The sequence below is a fragment of the Mixophyes fleayi genome, chromosome 3, assembly GCF_038048845.1.
Source record: "Mixophyes fleayi isolate aMixFle1 chromosome 3, aMixFle1.hap1, whole genome shotgun sequence".
Classification (NCBI taxonomy): domain Eukaryota; kingdom Metazoa; phylum Chordata; class Amphibia; order Anura; family Limnodynastidae; genus Mixophyes; species Mixophyes fleayi.
Window position 1 is genome coordinate 66332219 of NC_134404.1, and position 22784 is coordinate 66355002.

The 22784-nt window shown below is 41.7% G+C and overlaps 1 protein-coding gene across 1 annotated transcript; it reads right to left on the bottom strand.

Annotated features, from left to right (window-relative positions):
- Positions 1-535: 535 nt before the first annotated feature.
- Positions 536-22318, bottom strand: ATP1B3 (ATPase Na+/K+ transporting subunit beta 3). The gene is made up of 7 exons (XM_075201612.1): positions 22076-22318; positions 10744-10872; positions 6635-6739; positions 5325-5515; positions 4522-4572; positions 2095-2178; positions 536-1464 (listed from the first exon to the last, which is right to left on the bottom strand). Exons 1-7 carry the CDS (start codon positions 22182-22184, stop codon positions 1294-1296), a joined length of 840 nt encoding a protein of 279 aa, XP_075057713.1. The 5' UTR covers positions 22185-22318; the 3' UTR covers positions 536-1293.
- Between the last annotated feature and the right edge of the window lie 466 nt (positions 22319-22784).

Below are 22784 nucleotides of genomic sequence, written 5' to 3' on the forward strand. Positions count from 1 at the left end.
TTATTATTAAAGGTCATACTAAAGAGCAGGCTTGGCTAACCAGTGGCTCTCCAGATGTTCTGAAACTACAAGTCCCAGCATTCCATGCCAGCTAATAGTCAGCCGATATCTGAAAGGGCATGCTGGGGCTTGTAGTTTCACAACACCTGGAGAGCCACAGGGTGCCAGGCCTGCTATAGAGTCTATTGAGTTTGTGAAGGAAAGAGGCATGGCTGCTTGCATCCACCTACCAGTTGGATATTCCCAACATGGGGAGCGAGTAACCAAATATCCAACCTATGGCTGGTTGTAGGGTCACCTCTGACCCTGCTCTGTGTTCACAGGGAGGTGACTGCAGTGTCAGTAATCAAATTACTGCAATAAGCAGAGGAATTAGCTGTGGCCAGAGGAATCACAGACGCAGCATGGGGCAACAGACAGACCCTCCTAACCACCCTAACAGTGTCGGAGCCAATCCAAAGTCCTCTAAAAAACCTTCTCATACACGACTCCGCTTAGGTATAGTTAAAGAATATTATACAATACAATCCACATCTCCACTTTTAAAATCCACTTTATTTTGCTTTTTTCATACAGGACTTAAGGCATCTGCACAAGACACACAATTCTTGCAGAGGTTATAAAATCTTTCCTTTTTTTTTTTCTCTTTTTTTTGTATTTATCCGTTTGTACACGTTGGTCAGGTACCATTCACTTGTTTTGTCATTTTTTGTTCCCTAAAACTGTGTAGGCGTTTGAGATATGACCGTTAAACCAGTGTTAAATCAATTAAATATTTACATAGCACAACACATTAAGCTTGTAACACTCACAGAAGGGCTTCGGGGGGGAAGGGGTGGGGGGAATAAAATCACATCAAAAATAGGACGAACACCACCAGTATTATGTTCGGAATCAGCTATTTACAGGTCCCCTAATATGAAATGATAATTTATTTATTTTTTAACTGTTTGTAAACTGGCCCCCCCATAGGGGCAGAGAGATGCGTGTAAGGGAGAATTAACCTCTTCCAAGCCATAGAAGTCAGGAGAACCCAAATCTACTGCCCTAAACACGGAAGAGGTTAAAGCATTGGGTTTGGAAGCACACTGTTATGCTACCCTGAATCATGTGCCATTTATATAATCTTCCCAGATGGTTTCATAATCTACAAAAGCAGGTATGGCCGATTTAAAAAGAAATATATCAAAATTATAAAAACAAACAAACAAAAAAAAAATATATATATATATTAAACCTAAAACAAAAAAACAAAAACAATTTATTCCACTGGGCACTGTTCAACTGCCTATTTTAATCCTTGATTTGGACTCTGAAATTCACTCGACCAAGGAACTTGTCTCGATCGTCCTCATTCTTCAAGTTGGGGGATCCGTGAATCTTGCACTCGAGCAATACTTCTGATGTGCCGCTGGAATTGGAAGATATAATTTTCACAGCAACCAGGGGCTGCACATAATTCAACTGCGGAGAGAAGGGAGGGTTGAGAAAACAGTAGCAAAATCAGCAATACTTCAACGTTCATCCAGAGGTCCACACAGACCATGTTCTGTGATTACCTTCATTGCCCTTCAATATCACACAGCTCAGCGCATAGTGTACAATTGTGTGTACACAGCAGTATAGCGCTGTATCCACACTTGCCTACATTACGGGGGCGCGACGACATGATTTGCGCCATTACGGCCCCGCTCCTGCTGTGCAACGTCATGGTTGCTCAGAGAGGCCCTGTTGACAAGTCACATTGGAACATTCAGGTCCTGACCACTTCCGAGGGAAGTAATGCGAGATCCAGAAACCTGGCATAGTCTCCAGGACACTCTGGGCAAGTAGACAAATATGACTACTTCATAAAGGCACAATTGATTATTTTCATCACCATTGGATTTAAAGTCCCAGGTAAAATAAATACAGAAGAAAGCTATGATAACATTTGCATGTGTAAAAAAAACGTTTTCTGAAGGCAGAAACACCCCTTTTTTGGTGTCAATGTTTAAGATATTTAATTCCGGATTAAGCAATAAGTCAATAGCCTTAAATACAGACATAATTAGCATGTATTTATCTCTCCATCTACAATACGCTGTCACTTACGTGTGTTGTCTTCCCGTAGTATGGAAAATACATCAAGTCAATCTTCCCGAACTCCGGGTAATACTGCAGGGTAACGTTATCAGTCTGCACAAAGTAAATCACAAGTTAGACCCGGTCCCGCACAGCAGATTGTTACTTCGCATAATGAGGGTGCATTGGTGTGGGAAGAGGTTCAGAGGTTGCTGAATGACCGACTGCTCTTTAATAACATTTTCATTCAACAAAGATACACAGCAGCTGCGGCAAAGCACCAGTTCTTGTACAGAAGAAATAGCAGCATCCTGTCCAAAGATCCTTTTATTCACCACAGTAACAAAACTTTGGGCCAATCACGTAACGAACCAGGTTACTGTGGTAAATAAATGGAACTCGCTGTATGCTGCGGTTTCTTATGGACATAATTACTAGTATTTATGTCTTGTCCAGTATATAGAAACAATTATAAAAAGACACACAAAGGATTGGGATTACATTCAGCTCCATGAATACATCCAGTAGAGATGTCAAAGGGACCTCAAACATTTGCATCAGCTACCATAGCAAATGGGTATGATCACTAAATATCCGACATAAACAAAGCTGTATAAATATAAGCATAGATTAAGCAATTTCTGGCTGTGATGAATCCATGGAATGTAAGAAAATTGTTCACTTCAAATCGTACTAATCCTAGTAAGGTTCTCCAACAATAGTTCATCATCATCATCATCATCAATTTATCTACAAAAGCAGGTATGGCCGATTTAAAAAGAAATATCAAAATTTTAAAAAAAGACAAATATATTAATTAAACCAAAAACACAAGCATGTATGATTATGCATGTAACTGTATAGTGTCATGTAGGCAGCATTTAAGAATGGAGAGTCCTATAGAACCTCCAATATATGTGCAATAATGCAAGGACAAACCTACTGATATACCCAATGTTAAATTATGCTGATGGGATGTGGATTAGGAACAGGACATGAACTGGGTTAGCGCAGCGGGGGCGTTAGGGTTGCATTTTTGGGTGGGCGAACAGATTTGTGATTATACAAAAGACACCAACACAGACACTGACTACGTCACTCATGGCAGTAACGTAGTCGTATTAGTTGTAATTTCTTATACCATATTAAGCATAACGACATACATGCTTGAGGTTTCCTATGAACCACAGTTTATTGAAAAAATATATATATATATATATATTCCCCACAAGGGCTCTGCAGCGCTTAACAGTAAGTAGGACGTTGCTAGGAGTCATTATTGATGTGAACAAGTTTTACATGACATGTATTTATCAGCAATGGAAGTGACAATCAGTTTAGGATTTCAACCTATTAATTCATGTCAAACATTTAGTTAGATCATCTTAGCAAATAGGTTATCTGTCTAAACTTTAATGTACTAGTGATTTGTTTTTTTTGTCAATAAAACAAAGGAGTGTGTAGGGTGGAACAATCAAACAAACGCCTATATATATATATATCTGTTAATTCGGAAGCCTATATGTTTGGATTGTGTTTTACAGTGTGCATCGTCGGAGGGAATATCATTGCAGCGATATCCGACTGAACAAAAGGATGATCCCAAAACGTTCCTTGTGAAGTGTCTAATGGGGGTACTTGCTGCAATAAAAAGGGAATGTACCCTATAGCAAACTAAAATTCAGACGTAAACACCATCTACTACGTACAAAATAAAAAGATAAATGTTGAAAGGGTCGATGGGTTCACCGCAACAAAGACACAACTGGTTTAATGACTATATCTCCACAAAAGTAGAGGGGGGATCTTCTGAACATTTGTTCCATAGCTGTGAGGGCGACTGTTTTTGTGTATTCAGCTGCTCTCCAAAACTGAAGGATTGAGCAAAGTTACAGCTGCCTAAAGAAAAACAAAACACGTGAGGCAACTAGTAAGGGTGTGACAGGGGAAAGGTGCTGGCGTACAGCCGGTTACACAGAAACAGGACCCGCTGTGTTCTGTACACCCCAGCAGTGCCCTGTGGCATTATGGGAATTCTCATCGCGCACAGCGAGAGCACAATAATCTGTGACAAAGCTATAACTGTCCCCACTTTTCTTAAACAGTCACCAGAAGCGTCATTTGGGAAATAAGAACATACAACTTACCACGACTTTTGCATGAAAAGTCTGCAGAGCTTCACCTCTGCAATTCTCAGGGCTTGCCCAGACTATTGTTTCCCCCCTGCACAGTATCTGCAGCGTGCCGCAAACAGCGAGAGTATTCAGCGGGTAAGAAAACCCCAACTAGGGCCGCATATATGTCTAATGTTTTCACTTTTTACACATCACGCCATTCGTGGTATTGTCGTCTGAGGACAGAACATGTCCCTAGCTGGTGGCAGTACATTACTTTGTGTTTGCGCAAGGCCATACTTTGTAAAGAAGAAGTATCCGAATATCATATACAGTTACTTACCTTAGAAGTACAGTTTATTTTAGGATTTCCTAGCGGCTTTAATCCAATAATCTTTAAAGGGAAAAAAAAGAAGAAAAAAAAAAAACGACAATGAGCTAGAGGCATAAAACCATTAACAAGTTATTAAATAGCCTAGGTATGAGTAGGATTAATATTCCAGCCACAGTGATTGGAACCAGCCGTTTGTTATTCTAAAACAAACGCAAATGAAGCTAAACAATAATGTACTTAATACAATGGCCAAATTACTTCAAGTATTTGCTGACAATCAGGACCTCGTCCAAGAAGGTTCTACCCATCATACAAGAGAATAGGAAGCTGCTGGGTTTCCTGACAGATGTGTGTTTAGCTAAATACTGAGTGTCCCTGCCATCCACAGCAGCTGGTGAGTCACCCACCCTAACAGAGGTCCTCTCTGGCTGAGCCCATTCAGGGTTTACCACCCTATCTACTTGCTAACCTTTACCCTCCCCAGCAATGCTTCGACTTTCCAATACTTTATAGGGTGACAATACCAGAAAAAAATTTTTTATTCGGCAACGGACTGAGAGCATTAACTCCTGCTAGGTAGAACATTCACTACATGAAGACACTGAACAACATCTCCAAAATAACTTTCTGAATTACTTCGCTTTATCCCATTGTACAGTTCTCCAGAAACTAACAGCCCAACTCCTAATGTCTCATTTACTCTCCCCTACGTGACTACATGACTGTGCAAGACGGGTTGTGTGGTCCATGTTCTTGTATTTAGGGGACAACACACTGGGGAATGAAGCTCACGGTACATTGTAGACACATACTCTGTTCATTTTGACGATCACACATGGGCTCCCGTCCTCGTACCCAAAGAACTCGTTCCCATCAAGCCCGGCACAGGGCCCCAGTGTGGATCTGTTGAACTGGCAAGATCTCTTTTCTTGTACACCATCCTGCTCATAGTAGTGGCCGTGCGAGCACTGCACATTTGTGGCTTGTATGGAGTCATTGTATGCTGGAAAACACAAGGACAACAATTCTGTGGCAGTCCAGTCATTGTGACCCATGTCAGTCACAACACAGCATGTAAAGTAAAAAAAAGAAAAAAAGAAAAGGAAATTATAATTATAAGTCCATAAATGGAGGGGGGTAGAGGATTTAATCTTCCCCCAGAATATTTAAGACCAAATTCTGGAGACGAAGAAACATCTTGATGTCAGATTGAGAGTCACAATGCTGGAAACCGCAATCTTTGCAGATATTTTTCCGCCTCACTTCGGCAGGACAGAAGGTCACGTCGGCCATGCTGGGAAGTGAACAAGTGACCTCCCAATCACAGCAGGTCTAAGAAAGGCCTATGTAACTATTTCAGTGCTAGGCAGAGGGGCGTTACACTGCACAGAGAGCAGGAGATGAAACATTACTGTTGTAATACAGAGAACCAGCTATACACAGGTCATACAACACACTGTACAGCAAACGCAGCGTGCTTAACGGGTACCCGTCAACAACATACAACAGAGGCGGCCATTTTGGTACTGAACCAATAATCATGGAAATGCTGCATCAAGATTTCAGGCACTTTGCGGCGGGAGCCTCAGATATCACCTCTTCTTATCGAATACACCATTTTTAATGAATACTAGGTTCTGTGTTGACCACAGGTACAGTTTTTATTTAAATAAAAACTCAACACCAATACTGTTTGCAATATAAATATTTTGTATGGTGTTTGTATTTAAAAGTGTTATAAAATGTGATGAAGTAATAACTATAGTGCATTGCACAACGGTCTGATGGTGACTACGGATGAAGGGACTTGCCTCCCTTCACCAGTTTCTACCAGCTGCCCTTGAATACCAATAAGCTTTAGGTCTGTGCATGGACTACAGTTGTATCCATCTACACAGGAGGTACAGTGACAATGGAAATAAGTGAAACTGCCGGGAAGACCATTTCTTGACGGCGAAACCTTACAGATATTATGCAATCGATTATAAAGAGAATATTGACAGAGAACATTTCATTGTTACATATTTGTGTAATGAAGACGTGTGCTTAGTAATGGTCATTTTAGCCACAGGTTTGTACATATAACAATGTCACTTATATACTACATAAAGTATTTACTTACGTCCTAGAAATGAGTGAAGTGCTTTAGTATAGGCCTCATATGAAGACTTTTGGCTCTTACTGATAAAGATCTCCAACCCAACTGATTTGGGAGAAATCATAAGGCCTGTAGAAAGAGAAGAGGGAGGGAAGAGTCATTTCAATTGGGATTCTACAATCAATTAGTTGCGGCCTAAATTAAAAATCGGTAGTGTTGCTAGATTATAGTAATCACAATGTAATTTATTTAACCCTTCAATCAATGCAGTATTTTTAACAGCCAAATCAAGCAAGTCCATCTGAAGCCAGACAAGTGTCAAAATGATTATAATTGTGAAGCGCTTTTCAACATGGATATTATAGGAGTTCATAGATGGGGTTTGGAGGTAAGAGATGGATAAAGACAGACATTGGAAGACTTGCATTTCTAAATAAGTTTTATACATCTTCCATGTAATTTACAGACCTGGCGAAGGGTGGAGCCAAGTATTTATAAATGGGGAGTTTAAAGCAAGCAGTTCCCAGGGGAGAGGAGGGGGGACAGGTCTTACAAAGCTCTGTGTGTGTCAGGTTGGAGGATTGACGATGTAATGTGGAATTTTAGTGTGAAAAGCTTTTGTGCCGTCATGGGGGAAGGTGCACACTGCTGGGCTTGACACATGATGCACACTGAGCTTGTTGTCATGGGTTTTAAAGGGAACGAGGAGTAAATAAGGTAACCGGGAATTTATAAACCCAATCACATAGCTCGGAATGAGATAATTACACATAAAAATCTATTTAACAATAGACAGAACAGCTCTCTCACTGGCTAAAAAAGTTGCAGGTTAATACAATTACAACTATATAAAATGTGTTGGGAATCAGGCATGGCGTACTTATTAATTTAAAGTACAGGAAGCAGAAGTCGAGTTCTCAGACACCCACAGGTATTTTCATCCAGTATATCCTAAAACGTGCGCTACTTTTTGGCATGAGGTGATGCACTCTGGCCACACATACACACGAGAATCTGCCAGATCATAGGTCACCGGAGGATGAGACGTGAAACCCATCAGCCCTCTAGCCTCAGGAGTCAGACATGGAGCCTAGAGGTCTCCTCTCCAAGGAACACCAGATAAATTATACTTGAGGGTTAATTGTAGGATGGAAAGGTCTAAACCTGGCCGGCCTATTGTGGTAAGGAGATTTGTATTGAATTTTATATATAGGGCAAAGAATTTAAAACACAAGGGGGACATTAATCAATGTAGTCACAATTACTGCTAAGCAGAGTATCTGCTGGTATATAACAAGTCGTCCTGGTAATAAGCACAACAATGAACATTCCTTTTATTAACCATCCCCCCTGCACATTTCTCCATATAGTCACACAATACACAACTGTGAGGACCTGCAGCGACCAAGTGCCGACGTTAGAGCCAGTAAAGTATATTTGTTGTAAGCTCCATGCTACATTGAGAAGTGCCCCAGAATCAAACGCTTCAGATGAGAAGATTATTAATACTGGATTGTGATCACACCACAGACAGGGATGCACAGGCATCTACTACACGGACATTTACTGAGCATCTCCTATGCACGGACTCTGCGAGTGCGTGCACAGCACTGTGGGGAGAAAACAGTTTACGTAACAAGTTAAGTACATTAGAAAAAGTCCCTTATTAAGTCTGAAAATAGACAAAAGCTCTTTACAAAGATCAATCTACAGAAGCGTTTCATCTGCTGGTTTTGGAGCACACAGACGCCGACATCTATACGAACATGAAACGTCTTAATACCATTATTATACAGCACATAACATTGTGCTAGAACCCTTTCTGTAAGCAGAATATACAGGGAGCTCTGCACACGGATGGGGGGGGGGAACAGTTTTATACATGCAGACGATGCCCAATATTAGGAGAACCAGCGCAACATAGTCCATGGTCGAAACATAAGCAAAATTCATCATTACCAGTTTCCAGTCATTGATCAGTCATCAACTGGTGACAAAATCTACATACGGGGTTTTACACCATTTGTATCCAGCTGGGTAACTAGGAGCCATTGATGCCCGACGCCTAGCATTCCCTGACTACATTCCCGCGTCACACACGCTTACATATGGAGGCGTGGGTCGAGATTATCCAACTTGTGTTTCGTTTTAATGCTCAGATTGGCTACATGTTGTTCTTGCCCTCCCCTCACTTTATTAACGTCTATGTGTATAGCCTTAAAGAATGCATAGCAGCGCCTACAACTCAATTGAACATGCAGTACATATAATAAGTCTACACAACCACTGAAACTGCAGCAGTTTGTGATGTAAAGTCTGAAATGAAGATAAATCACGTCAGTCACCTTTAATTTTTAGGAATAAGTGACAATTAAAAGCCTACAATACCCTGGCAGCATAAATATATTCACACCTCAAGCTAATAGTTTGTGGAAATACCATTTACCATTCTTGTAGTAATGAGCCTTTTTACTAAGCCAATATCAAGTTTACATCCCTGGATTTTGCAATTCGATCCCACTCTTCTTTTCAAAAAGGTTCAAGGTCCAACAAATTGCGAGGGATTCACCTCTCCAGCCCCTCTTTAGGTGATCCCTCAGGCATTTAATGGTCTGGGCTCCGAGTGGGTCATTCCAAGACTATGATCGTCCTTTTCGGAAACCATTCCTTGGTTGACTTTGATGCATTTTGGGATATTAGAAGGGAAAAATTCATCTTCAGCTTTCTGAGAGAGGCTAGCAGGTTTTGTGCCAAAACTGCGTAATATTTGGAGCTATGCATCTACCTCTACCCTCTCCCAGATGAAGAGCAGCAAGTCCCAAAGCATGATGCTGCCATCATGACAATAAGTTCAACATTAGTCTCATACCTCTTCCCACATGTTTTGGGGTGAATGAATGTATTTTTTTTGTAAAAATTACACAGACTGGGATTTTTTTTGTGAGAAACGGCTTCTGTCTTTCCACCCTATCCCACAGGAAATTCCTGCAGCTCCTTTCATGTTGATGTAGGACTCTTGGTAGCCTCCATGAGGAGTTTTCTTCTTGTCCTGTCGATGACTTTGGAAGGACGTCCTGAAATTCAGTGTCCCTGTTGTGCCTCATTATCTCAACTTACTGATGATCGTCTTCACAGCCATTCATAGTACATGTTACGCATTTCAAATTCTTTTACACCCCTCACCTGATTTGGTACCTTTCAGCAGGGGTATTCTGTAGCTGTTTAGAGGCCCCTTGTGGACCATATCTACCCAAGTAGGATGCATATATAGAGGAGGATGATGCCAAGAAAACTGCAAGGAAATCCTACAGAAATAACTGATCTCTATATAGGTTTATTCACAATCACTTTCATTGCTGTCAGGTGTATGCTAACTACCTTTTGAACATGATTTTGAACGCAACGGGTTAAGTCTAAACACAGCTACATGCCCATTATGAGAGGGTGTGCAAATTTATGCAATCAGGGTGTTGGTTTTTAATTTCACTTTTTTCATACAAATCTATTTGTTTTTCACTTGAATTTTGTTGGTTGCAAGGTCACATTAAAGGTGGAAAGTGCTCAGACCTGTCTCTTGATTACAGGTCCTGACGATCCAATAGGCTAACTAGACTGCAGCCTAGGGTGCAAGGATCTGGGGTGGCACAAAATCATGACCGGAAAAGTTATAAACTGAAGTTAAATTTAAAATACAAGAGAATAGTTAATAGCTTTACTATATCATATATCTATACACACACACACACACACACACACACACACACACTTCAGAATGGTAAACTGAAGGCACAATGTAACAATGTTGCTCACAAGAGCTCAGATTCTTGTTAGTGAAAACCTTAATACAACGCCAAGGGGTTGAAAATACATGTGATGGTTAGTTGTAAACTTTTGCGCTCTCTTTTTTTTAAAAAAATAAAAAATAAAAAAAATCATATGCATAAAAAGTTGATTCTGATGTGAACATTTGTATCTATTAAAAAAATATAAGAAATAATTTTTTTTTTAAAAAAATAAAAATAGTATATTGAAACAATTTAATCTTAGTACACAGCAAGTCAAGATTCAAAACAACAAAAAAATGTGATCTAGTTTCAGTTGTCTAAGTGGCATCAAAGGAATGCAATCAGTACCTGGAGAGGAAACTCTATCTCGATACTTGGGCACATTGTCATCCAGTGTTTGCAGCATTACCCACATAGTCAGGGTGAAGAGTCCAGCCAAAAAGCCATAGAACACCAGGTAAAAGAGCAAGATCAGAGCTGTGGAAGGAAACAGAACACCGTTAGTATATTATAATGGCCACACAAGCGCCGCATTGGTGTTTAAACAGATATTTAGACAAACTAAAAAGGTGTACTATAGCAACGTAAAATATGTTGTTCGGTTTCCTGTGACACTCCACTGGAACCCATTATCCAAGACACTGGTAAGTCAATCAAGCAAGCTCTTGGTTTAGACAGCACCGGCGTAATAGAGAAAACAGATGATGCTAAGGAAGGTGGTGCTTCTCTATATTCTAAGGGTTAGGACAGACCACATGCTTAGATCTCTATAAATATTGTTATTTCAGAATTGTTTATTTCAGTAAAAAAAAAAAAAAAAAAAAAAAAGCAAAGCAACTATAGAACAAATAAGTTTTTTTTTTAGTTTTATTTCCACTGTCAATAAAAAAAATCTTATAATTTCAATAACTAAAATAAACTATAAAGTACAAAGAATACAGGCGGTTATAATAAGGGATCAGCATCTGAACATAATGGCCACACAATAACTGTGCCAAACGAATGGCATTTCTTTGGCTGTAACCAACGGCAATGTGCCTGAAGATCTACCATTTCTAATAAACGGAACTGCTATAAATGGAAGAGCCTCAGTACTCTGCGTTTAGCTCAGCAACTGACACTTTCAGCCATCATGGATCTCCTTACATCTTATATACATGTTTTGATAAACTAATAATATAAGTCACACTTATAGGTCCTGATGATCCAATAGGCCAACTAGACTGCAGCCTAGGGCGCAAGGCTTTGGGGTGGCACAAAACCGTGACAGGGTAAGTTATAAACTGAAGTTAATTTTAAAATTACAGAGCATAGTTTTCCAAAGTAGAAATAAAAAAAAAAAAAAAAAAAAGGGAGGGAAGAAAGAAGCATGGTAGCATGTCTCTAGTCTTGACGTATTCCCATGGATGATCCATCCAATGATTCTAGATGGATTCTAAATGAGCCTCAAGTTTGCATTTACCTCCCCCCTGTCGTGGAAGGCAAAGGGGCAAGCATATTGTTCTAGGGCTGCCTGAACTCTTAAACAGGTCGGCTAAGTGTGCAGGGTCTGCCTGTCAAACCAACATGCCCACACCTCTCCACTGCCCAAGTGACAATATTGCTATTGATAATATGTCCACAGCAGGGGGGAGGGTCACCAACGGCATCAATTGATTCAAGTCCTGCCAAAAAAAAAAAAAAAAAAATCAGATCTATCTTTTGGAAAGTCAGCACTAAAGCGCAGGAAGTGAGTAAAGCAGTCAATGCTTAACATCCATTTTCCATCAGATCTTTGCTAGGGCATGACAAGCCCACACACAGAACAATGGGTTACCAATCTGGTGAAGCTGACCAATCAGAACCTCGTTGTGTGAAAAGGAACCACACAAGCTGCGATGGTGGCAGAGATATTGGTTGCAGGTAAAATGCAAACATCTAGGGATCTATTGCTGTCACACAGCCAGAAAATAAAGGGCACAGAAGCAGCTGCAAGAAATGGTGAATAATATGTATTTTATCGACACTTCTCTAAACGACCACCAACGATATAACTTGGCAACTCAGTAAATAAAAAATATTAGTCATTTAAGTTGAAAGTGTCATGATGTAACAAGGATAGCATAGAGCACCCAATATTTAGATAAAGAAAAAAAACAAACTTAAAATAAAATCTTGATAATGTTCCAAATGCTTTAAATTTAGAAACAGCCAGAGCTGGAACATAGTCCTGCAATACAGTCTTTCCTAGGTTTCCTTGTACAGTACTGAAGCCTATTAAATGATCCCTAGGTAAATGTTACAGCACATCACTCGCTTGTCCTCTGGGGAGGTTTGCTGGGAATTGTGAAGTGGTCGCTGTCTCGGCCCTTATACCAATTACAAAATTCTATTTTATGAAACGTCATTTGCGACCTGGATTTTCTTACCAGCCGCCAAGAGGCTTATCCCACATACACAAACAGAAGAGACATACCAGCCTAATATTCCACTGGGGCTGATCAGTGATTGGTTCATTTTGGAACTACCTCCAGGGACCATTTTAATGATAACGCTGATTACACTCTAAGTTAATGAATGAAGTAATATGAAACGCTAGTATCATGTTTGACTGTAGAGGCAAGGTAACTAGTGGCTCTATAGGTGTTGCAGAACTACAAATTCCAGCATGCATGGGACATTCTCAGCAGGAAAGTTATTGTGAGGCACTAATGAATGGATTGTAGTAGCACATTGTACATGGACATTTAGCCGGCACAATTATCAGCATTGCTGCCACACAGCACTGGTCCGATTCTGACCTGGGCCCATCTGTGCGGAGTTTATATTTTCTCAGTGCAAAATTTTATTCCGTAAGCCCCATTGGAGCACAGACTGACGCAATTAGAAATGCACTATACAACACTGCGTGATACGGTGGCACCATGTAAATTAAACCATAATAGACATGTAAGTTTTCAAGATATACCGGACAACTGTGGTGCTGTACAACAAGAAGTGGTCGCTAGTATCTGCCACAGAGGGGAATTGTTGCTGCTCAATGTCAGCGACACATACATAACCCCAAATTCCCACATAACCTACAGTCATTGTGAGGAGTGCTGGTAAGCAGATGCCAAGAGTGGTGTAGGGAATAACCAAGGTGCAATTTAGATTTTACGCGTGCTCTGAATTACTGTGGGATGGATTTGTAATTTATCTGGAAACCCCAAGGTCAAACATTCTAGATCACAGGTGGGCAACAGTCAGTTGCTACCGATCCTTTTAGAATGGTGTCAGCTGACTTCTGCGTAATTGGGGTCACACGGCATACAGCGAGGAGGAGGGAACGTGCACTGTGATCTCCCGCCATCCTCTGTGTGGCCCCTTTGAAGGTCACTGCGGCTCTCCAGCTACTTCACACTGCTCTTCACTGTCCCCATTGTTGTATCCAAAACATGGTAGTCCCTCCCATGGAAAAGCTCCATATACAAAAAATATGTCCCAAGTTCTGCAAATTCTTAGAGCAGAAATAAGATGTACATCCTTCAAAAAAAGGGATGAACTTCTTACCATTTCGAGTTTGTATAATAGAAATACACAAATGTCAAACACTATACATATCCACCATTCCCATCTTCAACAGCATCAGTGGAGCTGGCTTTGTCATTGGGTAACCCAATGTAGATGTAACAGTGAAGTGTAGAATTTATGTTCTGTATGTTCTGTGTCCAAGAACTACTAGATGGAGACGTGTGCACCACAAGGCCTAGAAGCATTTCTCCAACTCTACAGGTACTCATTCATGAAAACTACACGGACTGACAAAAAGCACCTTCCAGCAAGGTAGAAATCATATGGCTGTGACGGGCACTCTCCTTTCTGCAGCACAAATTTTAAGAATACCAAGTTTTGGGTTTTTCCTTCAATATTTGTATTAGGATGATTCAATAGGATTTGGCCTAACTGAATTAGCTATAGGTAACTGAACACAACATTACCACTTAAATACTCAATAATACAGACACGATTCTATCATTTAAGTACCTGCTTAATTTTCATGAGCAAATTAAGATTTGGCGCAAAATTCTACTGAATCAAAAGCGGATTCCACAATTGGGCTCAAAGCCAAGTCCACAACACTGACACAGCCACTGAAAGCAGCACTTCCCCTCAACCAGCAGTGAATCGCTCCTGTAGTGACATTATGTGAGGAGACAACGCTACCCCGTTGTCACACAACAAAAATGCAGCGATCAGTTCCTCCCATGTGACACCAGCCAAAGTGACAGAACGTGAATACATGTTCTTCTGACAATTCATTACAACCTCCTTCAATGTAAAAAACTGTTTTTTTAGGCGAAACATTTCAGATTCATCAAGTTACTTTTAATTCCATTCCAGTAAAGGGAGCACTTTTACTACATCAAACAATGTCTCTTCCAGGAAAGTTCTGTGAATAAACTGGAATTAACTGGGATTTGGCCATTGTTCCTGTACAAAGCCAGGTGACCACATGTTCCACGTAAGAGAATAGCTCTGCAGAAACCTGTAACCTGTATAAGTCAGTTCTAGATGAAGCCCATTCTGCAGGAGACCTCTCCAGTAGGATGCTTCCAATAGCTGCAGGACCATAGCGCAACTCCACAAACCCACCTAGAACAATAGGGAGACCATATTGTGTGGTGCAATCCATGGTATAGTGCTTATTATACAGACAGCAGTAATCAATACACCAAGCAAGACTTTATTTTATTTAAAGAGACTACAAAAGGTTTCCAAGTCTTTCCGAAAGCAAAAACATTCCTTGGCTGCATTTCCACGGTGAGCCTCCAACTGGGCATCCAAGAAGTTTAAGTCCGGTTCATTTGCGTTAGCATCTCAAAGGGATGCGCCTTCCTTACGACCTTCCCATATATCATCTGGGCTAATGAGGACACACAGTACCATTGTGCTTTAGTTCAATGTTACTTTGAGAGGGAAAAAAGGGAAACAAAAAAAACCCCCCAAAAAAACCACAACATGTCAACAATAAAAACAAAAATTATATGCCCAGATAGCAACAGCACTACCATTTTACTTAAAAAAAACAAACAAACATGAAGAGCATACTATTTAAGATCTGACAAACTACTACTAGTACAACAAAAAGGTTGTAGAAGAGGCAGCAGGAAGGAATTACTAACCATCAGAGTATAATGCCACAAAAAACAAGACTGAACCTCTGTTAAGGAGGATACCAACAGACCAAAGGAAAATTAACCCACAGATCCCTTAATGTAGGACTTGCCTAGCAGAGTAATGTTGCAGCACCTGGAGAACCAGTAGAAGCATCTAATTCTACTTCACCTAATTAATACTGCATGAATGGAGCAGGTTTCTGTGCAGGGAGGCAGGGCCAGGCTACAGAGGTACCACAGCCAAGAATCATCTACAGAACAGCGCAGTGCAGTACAGGGATCTATACCTGCACACCAGCAATGGTACTGCAGTGCATTAATGAGGGGCAGCTCATCATCTGCACTGCAACATGGACAGACCAGCAATTCTACAGCAAGGGAGCAGACACCCTCCAATCCAGTTCATAGGGTCTATAAAGATGTTTAGCAAAGAACCCATCAACCACATAAATATATCTGATTGAAGACGGCTTCTTTTCAATCTACAACTAGATTAATAAACTATCTAATAATAATGTAGAGTTTAGGAGCCAGTCAGTGAAATCTAGGAGCCACTGTGATCTTTTAACAGAATCTGTGCAAGTCTTAGGACACAGCCATTTATTTAGAAGCACTGGCTCCCTTCATGGTGGAATGTCCAGCATGGGGAATACTTATAGGTGGGCAGCAGTGTTTCCATACCTCCAGCTGGTATGGAGAATCTGTAGACTGGGGCCACCATAGCCTTCTTGTCTGTGCTCTTAGACTGAGTTGTAAGATTGCCGAAAACATTTTAGCAACTGTATTACAAGTGCAGTACTGGAGCCATCTCCATGAAAGTGTCACAAACCTCCTAACTGCCAGGACCCAATGTTACAGGCTGAAAAACCACATCAGGCAGACACAGAAGCCTCTGCGCTGTGGGAGGCTTTTGGCAAACAGCAGGTTAACCCAGACGTGAGGCAGAACAGCCAAGAAGAAAAGCTGGCAAATTCATGCGGGTTCTGTAACGGTTACTGTGACACTCACCTATTCATTCGACCTACGCACAGAATGAATAAAAGGAGGGAGGCAGAGAAAGACAAGAAAAAAAAACCTGCTGATTGGGTCCTGGAATCACAAGACAGGAGTGGAAGTTTCCCTTCCTCTCAGTGCGCAGCATTACCAGGGTCTTATTTACATTTCAATTGTAGGGGGGCGGCACATCACAAGAGCAGCCTGGAACAGTCAAAGGAAGCCGGCCCCCATCTCTTAAAGCAGTAATGTGCACCAGTTATTGCCAATGGCAACTCATCCAGAAGCCCCTGGAGAGGAGGTGGGGGGGGGGGGGGCTCTCCTTATTCCACAGCCCTCTCCACTCACCCTGTAAGAATGCTTGTCCTATAGAGATAAAACAGCCACAGGGATGATTTGGATGCAGCAGATAGCTGTAGCATTGTCGGGGAGAAGTGACATTTGCAGAATGTATCATGCTGCAAGCACATTTCTATCATGTTACACACAGGCATAAATATAAATCACCAAGCATCTTGGGGTGTAAGGTTAAGGCAGAGGGGGGCGAGTGTACAGAGCACCTACAGACCAGGCCAAACTTCCCAGCTGCTGAAGTGTGAACACGTTTAATACCAACTGGAGACTAAAGCCTGTAGTCAAAATAGTTTAAGCGAAGATCAAAAGAAACTTACAGCCTAAGAAAGGCAGGTGCAGCAGACGTTCAGTCTGTGTGCACCTCTAGTGCGCCCGTCACCTACCCACAATAGGGGCAGTCATTTTGTGGTGTGAACCAATACTCAGAGCATCCATTCACTAGGAACTTCCATCATCACTAAGGCATGAGGCACATTCAAGACAACAAAATCATCACGCAAAGTAAATCCAAACCCTATTAGGCCAACATACAGAGGCGGCATGCAGAAGACCAGTGATGTCACCGAGTCTACGCCGGATAAATATTCAGAGCCTGACTTCTATAAATGAGGCACTGGTTTACAATGTATCAATAACAGACAGTCTCAGGAATATTTGCCAAGACACCAAACATGGCTGCCTCTACTGTATATACGTGATAAGTGCTCTTTAACAATAGTGCAGATGGTAAGTATATTTACTGCAGTCAGCAATATCCTATTGCAGGCTCTAACCAAGAAATATGAACAAAGGCAATAGCCTTAGAGAGTATGATGACAAAATAAATATTTTACTAGTGATACAAATCCCAGTAAAAACATGTCATTAACACCAGTAAATTATGTTCTCTGCGATGCACAGCCGAGCAGAATACAGAGAACGAGAATGTTGCAGCACTTTGACCAGAGTTAGAGACATCTTGCTGGTGCTTATTTAATGAACCATCTATATGTCTTCTAGGTATCATAGAAAGTATTTCTATTAACATCTCACTATTGTCACATGCATGATTTAAACACTATTTAGCTCGGCTAAGACTCTCCATAGACTTGACACTTCCTGCAAAGTCTCATTTTAGAGTTGTCTATTCCCGCTTTCCCTGAATACTTCTCAACCCCTCTCTGCTGATCATACAGCATCTCTGTAAGACTTATTTTAGGATGCAACTGGTCCTAATTAACTTTCTTTAAAATCTCAGAAACAGAAATCTTGCTACCTTTTGTCCCAGTTTGTATATACATTATATTCATGTCACCATATCTAACTGGCTATTGAAAGTATCTGATGCTTTATACACAAAGTGGCCATTAATTTTTGAAGTCATCCATGATTAGCATAATCCAATGACATGAAGTCTGCTTAGAACGTCCATAACTACCTATTTGGAGCTGTTAGACCAGCATTTACCAGCAAGGAAGATGTGACATGACTGCGATATCTGACTCGATAACATCGGTTCCTTTAAGTCATGTGACATACTGACACTTTCCACTCCAGTTGTGCAAAATTTTAATGTACTCCCTAATCCCTGCACAGATGTTATCAAACAAATTGTTCTAGTGGGTCTTACAAGGTAACAGTAGGAATGTTAGAGGAAATGAATTAAAACTTAACTGCAGTGTTAACTTACAAATAATCATTGTTCAGAGAAAGCAGATAAGCTCTGCCCAGCTCTACCTCGGTCATAAATACTTCAGGCATTATTTAAATTAGCTGCCAGTGACTGTGGATAGACATTTCTGTGACACTAATCTCATGGGATCACTCAGAGCCAATGAACTGAAAGCTGGCAACTTGATGAGGTCACAAGGTTTCACATAACCACAGAGAACACATTACTCTCAGTACATAGGTTGTTCACACAATGTGTCATAGGTGCCCAGAATATAAATATGTAGACCTGTAAAGACGTGAACATATAATAAACCACATATGAGTAACAGAATGAGTTTAGTTATTTTGAGTCTGTTCAGATATATGTAGTTTTGTTCAGTGATATTCCTGCTTTAAAATTACAGACAGGCTGGATCTCCTAGGCTGAACTCCAAATACTACATAATTACTGTCCACTATGACCGCTAAACGGCACACATCACATGAACAGATAGCTATAACAATTGTACCATCTGTTGTCACAGTCAGCTAGGGTGCATGTAGCTTGCATATTCCACCAACGTAAAGAACCACTAAACCCCCACATTGTCACATAAGAACTGTAGAGGTAAAATTCATTGCTCAGTGTTAACCTGACATTCCACTGCAGCGCAAATATAAAGTATTACCTCACCAATCCACTACAGACAGCTGAAACACCTTACACATATTTATGACAGTGTAATGATGGCATCTCCCAGGCCAAAAATTGAGAATGCGATCTGACATTCGCTGTGACATCACTGGCCCTATGTCTATATAAATAATCAAACAACAATCCACAGTACATTTCTGCATAGTAACTGCGCAGAGCTGCCACTCAAACGCTGCCTGCTTATAGAAGCTCCTCCCTTCTAACATGGCAGCCTGCTGCAGAGGTCCGACCGGGTGCATGGCTCATTAAAGCCTAATACAAGCACAATAATATATCATATTTTAAACTTTATTCTTGGAATACCTACCAAAAGAAAGCTTGAAGCCAAAGCAGCCAGACTGTACAGTCCTCACCAGAGGCCAAACCTCTAGTTTATTAATAGAGAGCTGAAGATATACAGTTCAAATAGGATGCTCGCATAATCACAGGGCAGAAAGTATAAACCTATAGGATCCACACTCTCCATTATGCCAAGTTTACTTTATGTTCAAGCCTGTGTTCTGAGCAATAGAGAAAAGTATAGCCTCACATGAACATGAGCAGCTAAAGATTAACATAGCCATGCAGATTAATGGGCGATGACTATTGAAGCATCAGGGGCTTTACAAATAAATCACTGCTGATTTTAATTTATTTTTTTTATGCTTACAAAAACTGGGTTACACAATCAACTAGCACTGGCCATTACAATGGCACTACCCCATACATTTACAGCGATTGCCTTGGCAATAATAACACGTGTGGTTAATATTTTGTGTCATGGGGAAATACATAACGTGCAGGAAGAGAGGAGAAAACAGGCATTAGAGATCAGCAGGGAGAGTGGACTTATTTTAGGATTCTGTTCTTGCTACTCCATCAGGGTAAGAAGGAGTTAACAGATCGTGTTCTGCACAGCATAGCCGCAGTTGTGACTATGACAGACCATCCCCCACATCTCCTGAGAGAGGCTGAAAGATTCATTCAAACAGAGAGAGGGGATCTCACCTAAAACAACAAGAGCCCCCAACTATATATCAATCCTACATAGACCTGCCCCATCCAATCCACCTCCCCATGAAGATTTGCAGGAGCTGCAAAATTAAAGAACAAGGGAGGAGGAGGGGGGAGCATTTTCTGCCAGTAAAGAATAAGATGGCAGCCCCCCTTACAGTCTCCCATCGACAATCACACAGAGCTATTTTTAGCATCCAATGCGGCTGACTTCAGAAGCGCCCCCCACCTCCTCCCATCCACCATGAGATGTGTCACACCACTGATAAAAAGACTTCCCCACCATTGCCAAATAATTTAACCCAAACCAACAAAATGGTGAGTTAATGTTAGGAGTGCTTTAATTCTATACTAAAAATATGAAAAAAAAAAGGGTAAGACCACATTAGGATGGGAATATACATATAGTCAGTTACCCATCATAGATTGGCACACTACAGTCAGGGGTTCACATCACAAGCTGGATTGGATCTAGGTTCTATAAACTAGTCCATTTTATGTTCTCACTGATAAATGCAATATACATTAAGAGAACACCCCAATACTGATAAAACACAGCAATGAGTGACAGCCATTTGTACAACAGACACTAACATTTGCCATGACCAGAATCCAAGCAAATCTATAGATGATCTAAATCATTTAACTAAAGAGAAAGATAACAATCCACTTCTTACTAAAATCAAACACTATAAACCATTATGATGTATTTGCATAAGTATTTCAATTGCTTTTGCAGCCACACCTTGATGATACCACTCTTCAATACATTTTAAGATACTGTATCCACCAATTGACCCAGAAGCCATTACATTTTTATCTCATTTCAAGGATGGAGAACCCTCCTCCCCTCACAGAAACACTGCTCTCAGTCATACCATTTCTGTAATCTTCCATCACTTGGAATTCTCACCAATAGATAAGACTCCATTAGCTATACCAATTCTCACACTTATCCACCAGGGGTCACCGGTATATGGACATGTTATCACTTAATTGATCCCCCAACATTTCATCACTATAGAGGTTGTACAGCTAGAAATGTACAGATATTACATTCCATCTATATAGTGTGATTTACTGTTACTTATAAGTTATCCATCAAGTCTATACAGACTAAATAGACCAATATTCCTAATTTCCAACTATGAAGATACCAGTCAGTGATTTCCACAACATGATCTAGGAGGCTGACTCCCTACTATCTCCAATGCTGCATCACTCCCCCACCGTGCTCTAAGTAACCTCTGCATCCCAGAATGATGGCTCAGCGAAGGGATACAGTGACAGCCACATCTGCATTATTCTGCATCACCTCAATCACTGTCTGCAGGTAGGATGCACAGCTGCAGCCATCCACCTCTACGGGCTGCAGCCATCCACCTCTACGGGCTGCAGCCATCCACCTCTACGGGCTGCAGCCATCCACCTCTACGGGCTGCAGCCATCCACCTCTACGGGCTGCAGCCATCCACCTCTACGGGCTGCAGCCATCCACCTCTACGGGCTGCAGCCATCCACCTCTACGGGCTGCAGCCATCCACCTCTACGGGCTGCAGCCATCCATAGGGCAGGCATGGAGTGGGGGTGACTGGGACAACCAGCAAACCCTCTTATTAGCAATGCGTTACAGAAATCACCCGCACCATCCATGTACTGCAAGTCTAAATTGTATACTGCAATATAGCATGAGAGGAAACGGTCATACTGATTACAGCAGGAATCAATGAGTAGGATGGATCTGTACACAGCTAATGTAACCTCATATGCACACACAGCATACATACGTCCGTACTGCGACTGCCTCTATCACATGGCTCCCCCACCCCACATGAATGACGGCTGTTCTCCTCACCCCAGCTGCTGGCCGTGCGGCCCAGGATCTCCCCGCTACGCGGGTTGTAGATGAACTGCTTCCAATCAGACGAGGACTGCTCCGTGCTCTTGTTCTCCTCCTTGGCCATGGTGATACTGGGAATGGGTAAAGCGATGTATCCTGGTGCTTTATACCGCCAAAGCACAACCTGGAGCACTACGTCCCCGCCGGCCGCTTTCTCATCTGAGGCCGCTGCGGCACCAGCACTCAATTCCCCGGCACAGGAGACTTGGGGCGTGACAATAACTAACCAATAGCAAGCTGGCTACAGGAACGGTGGGCGTAGCCCTTCATCAGTGAACACCTATCACGTTAGCTGGTGGGCGTGGCCTTTGAGCGCGGTCAAGGCTAGTGGAGGGATGCCCTGCGCAGGAGGGAGGCGCCAGTCACCCGAAGTCCAATCAGCGCTATTGCTGCAGAACCGGGAGCGCGCATGGCCAGCTAGCGGGTGACTTGTGCTGCGGGGGTACGAGAGCGCGCGTAGTAGAATAGATGCACTGCGCGTCCCCGTTTGTGCGCATCCCCGTGGGTGTGATGGAGCGCGGGAATGGCTGTCCCCCATCATCTGCAGCCTGGTCACGTGTGTGTCCCTCATGCCTGGCAACACTCGAGGACAGAAGTCCATAAATACAGTTACACCTACATAGAGCCACAGCATAGTTACTGCAGGCTGCAGACTATGTACAGG

Bases quoted from the DNA above. Each gene is read 5' to 3' on its own strand.
- ATP1B3 (XM_075201612.1), bottom strand. From the start codon at position 22,184: ATGGCCAAGGAGGAGAACAAGAGCACGGAGCAGTCCTCGTCTGATTGG. The intron at 4,573-5,324 runs GTATGTGTCTAC...TTCCCTTTAAAG, and splicing joins TGATCGTCAAAATGAACAGA to ATTATTGGATTAAAGCCGCT. The intron at 1,465-2,094 runs GTAAGTGACAGC...TTCTCTCCGCAG, and splicing joins ACTACGGGAAGACAACACAC to TTGAATTATGTGCAGCCCCT.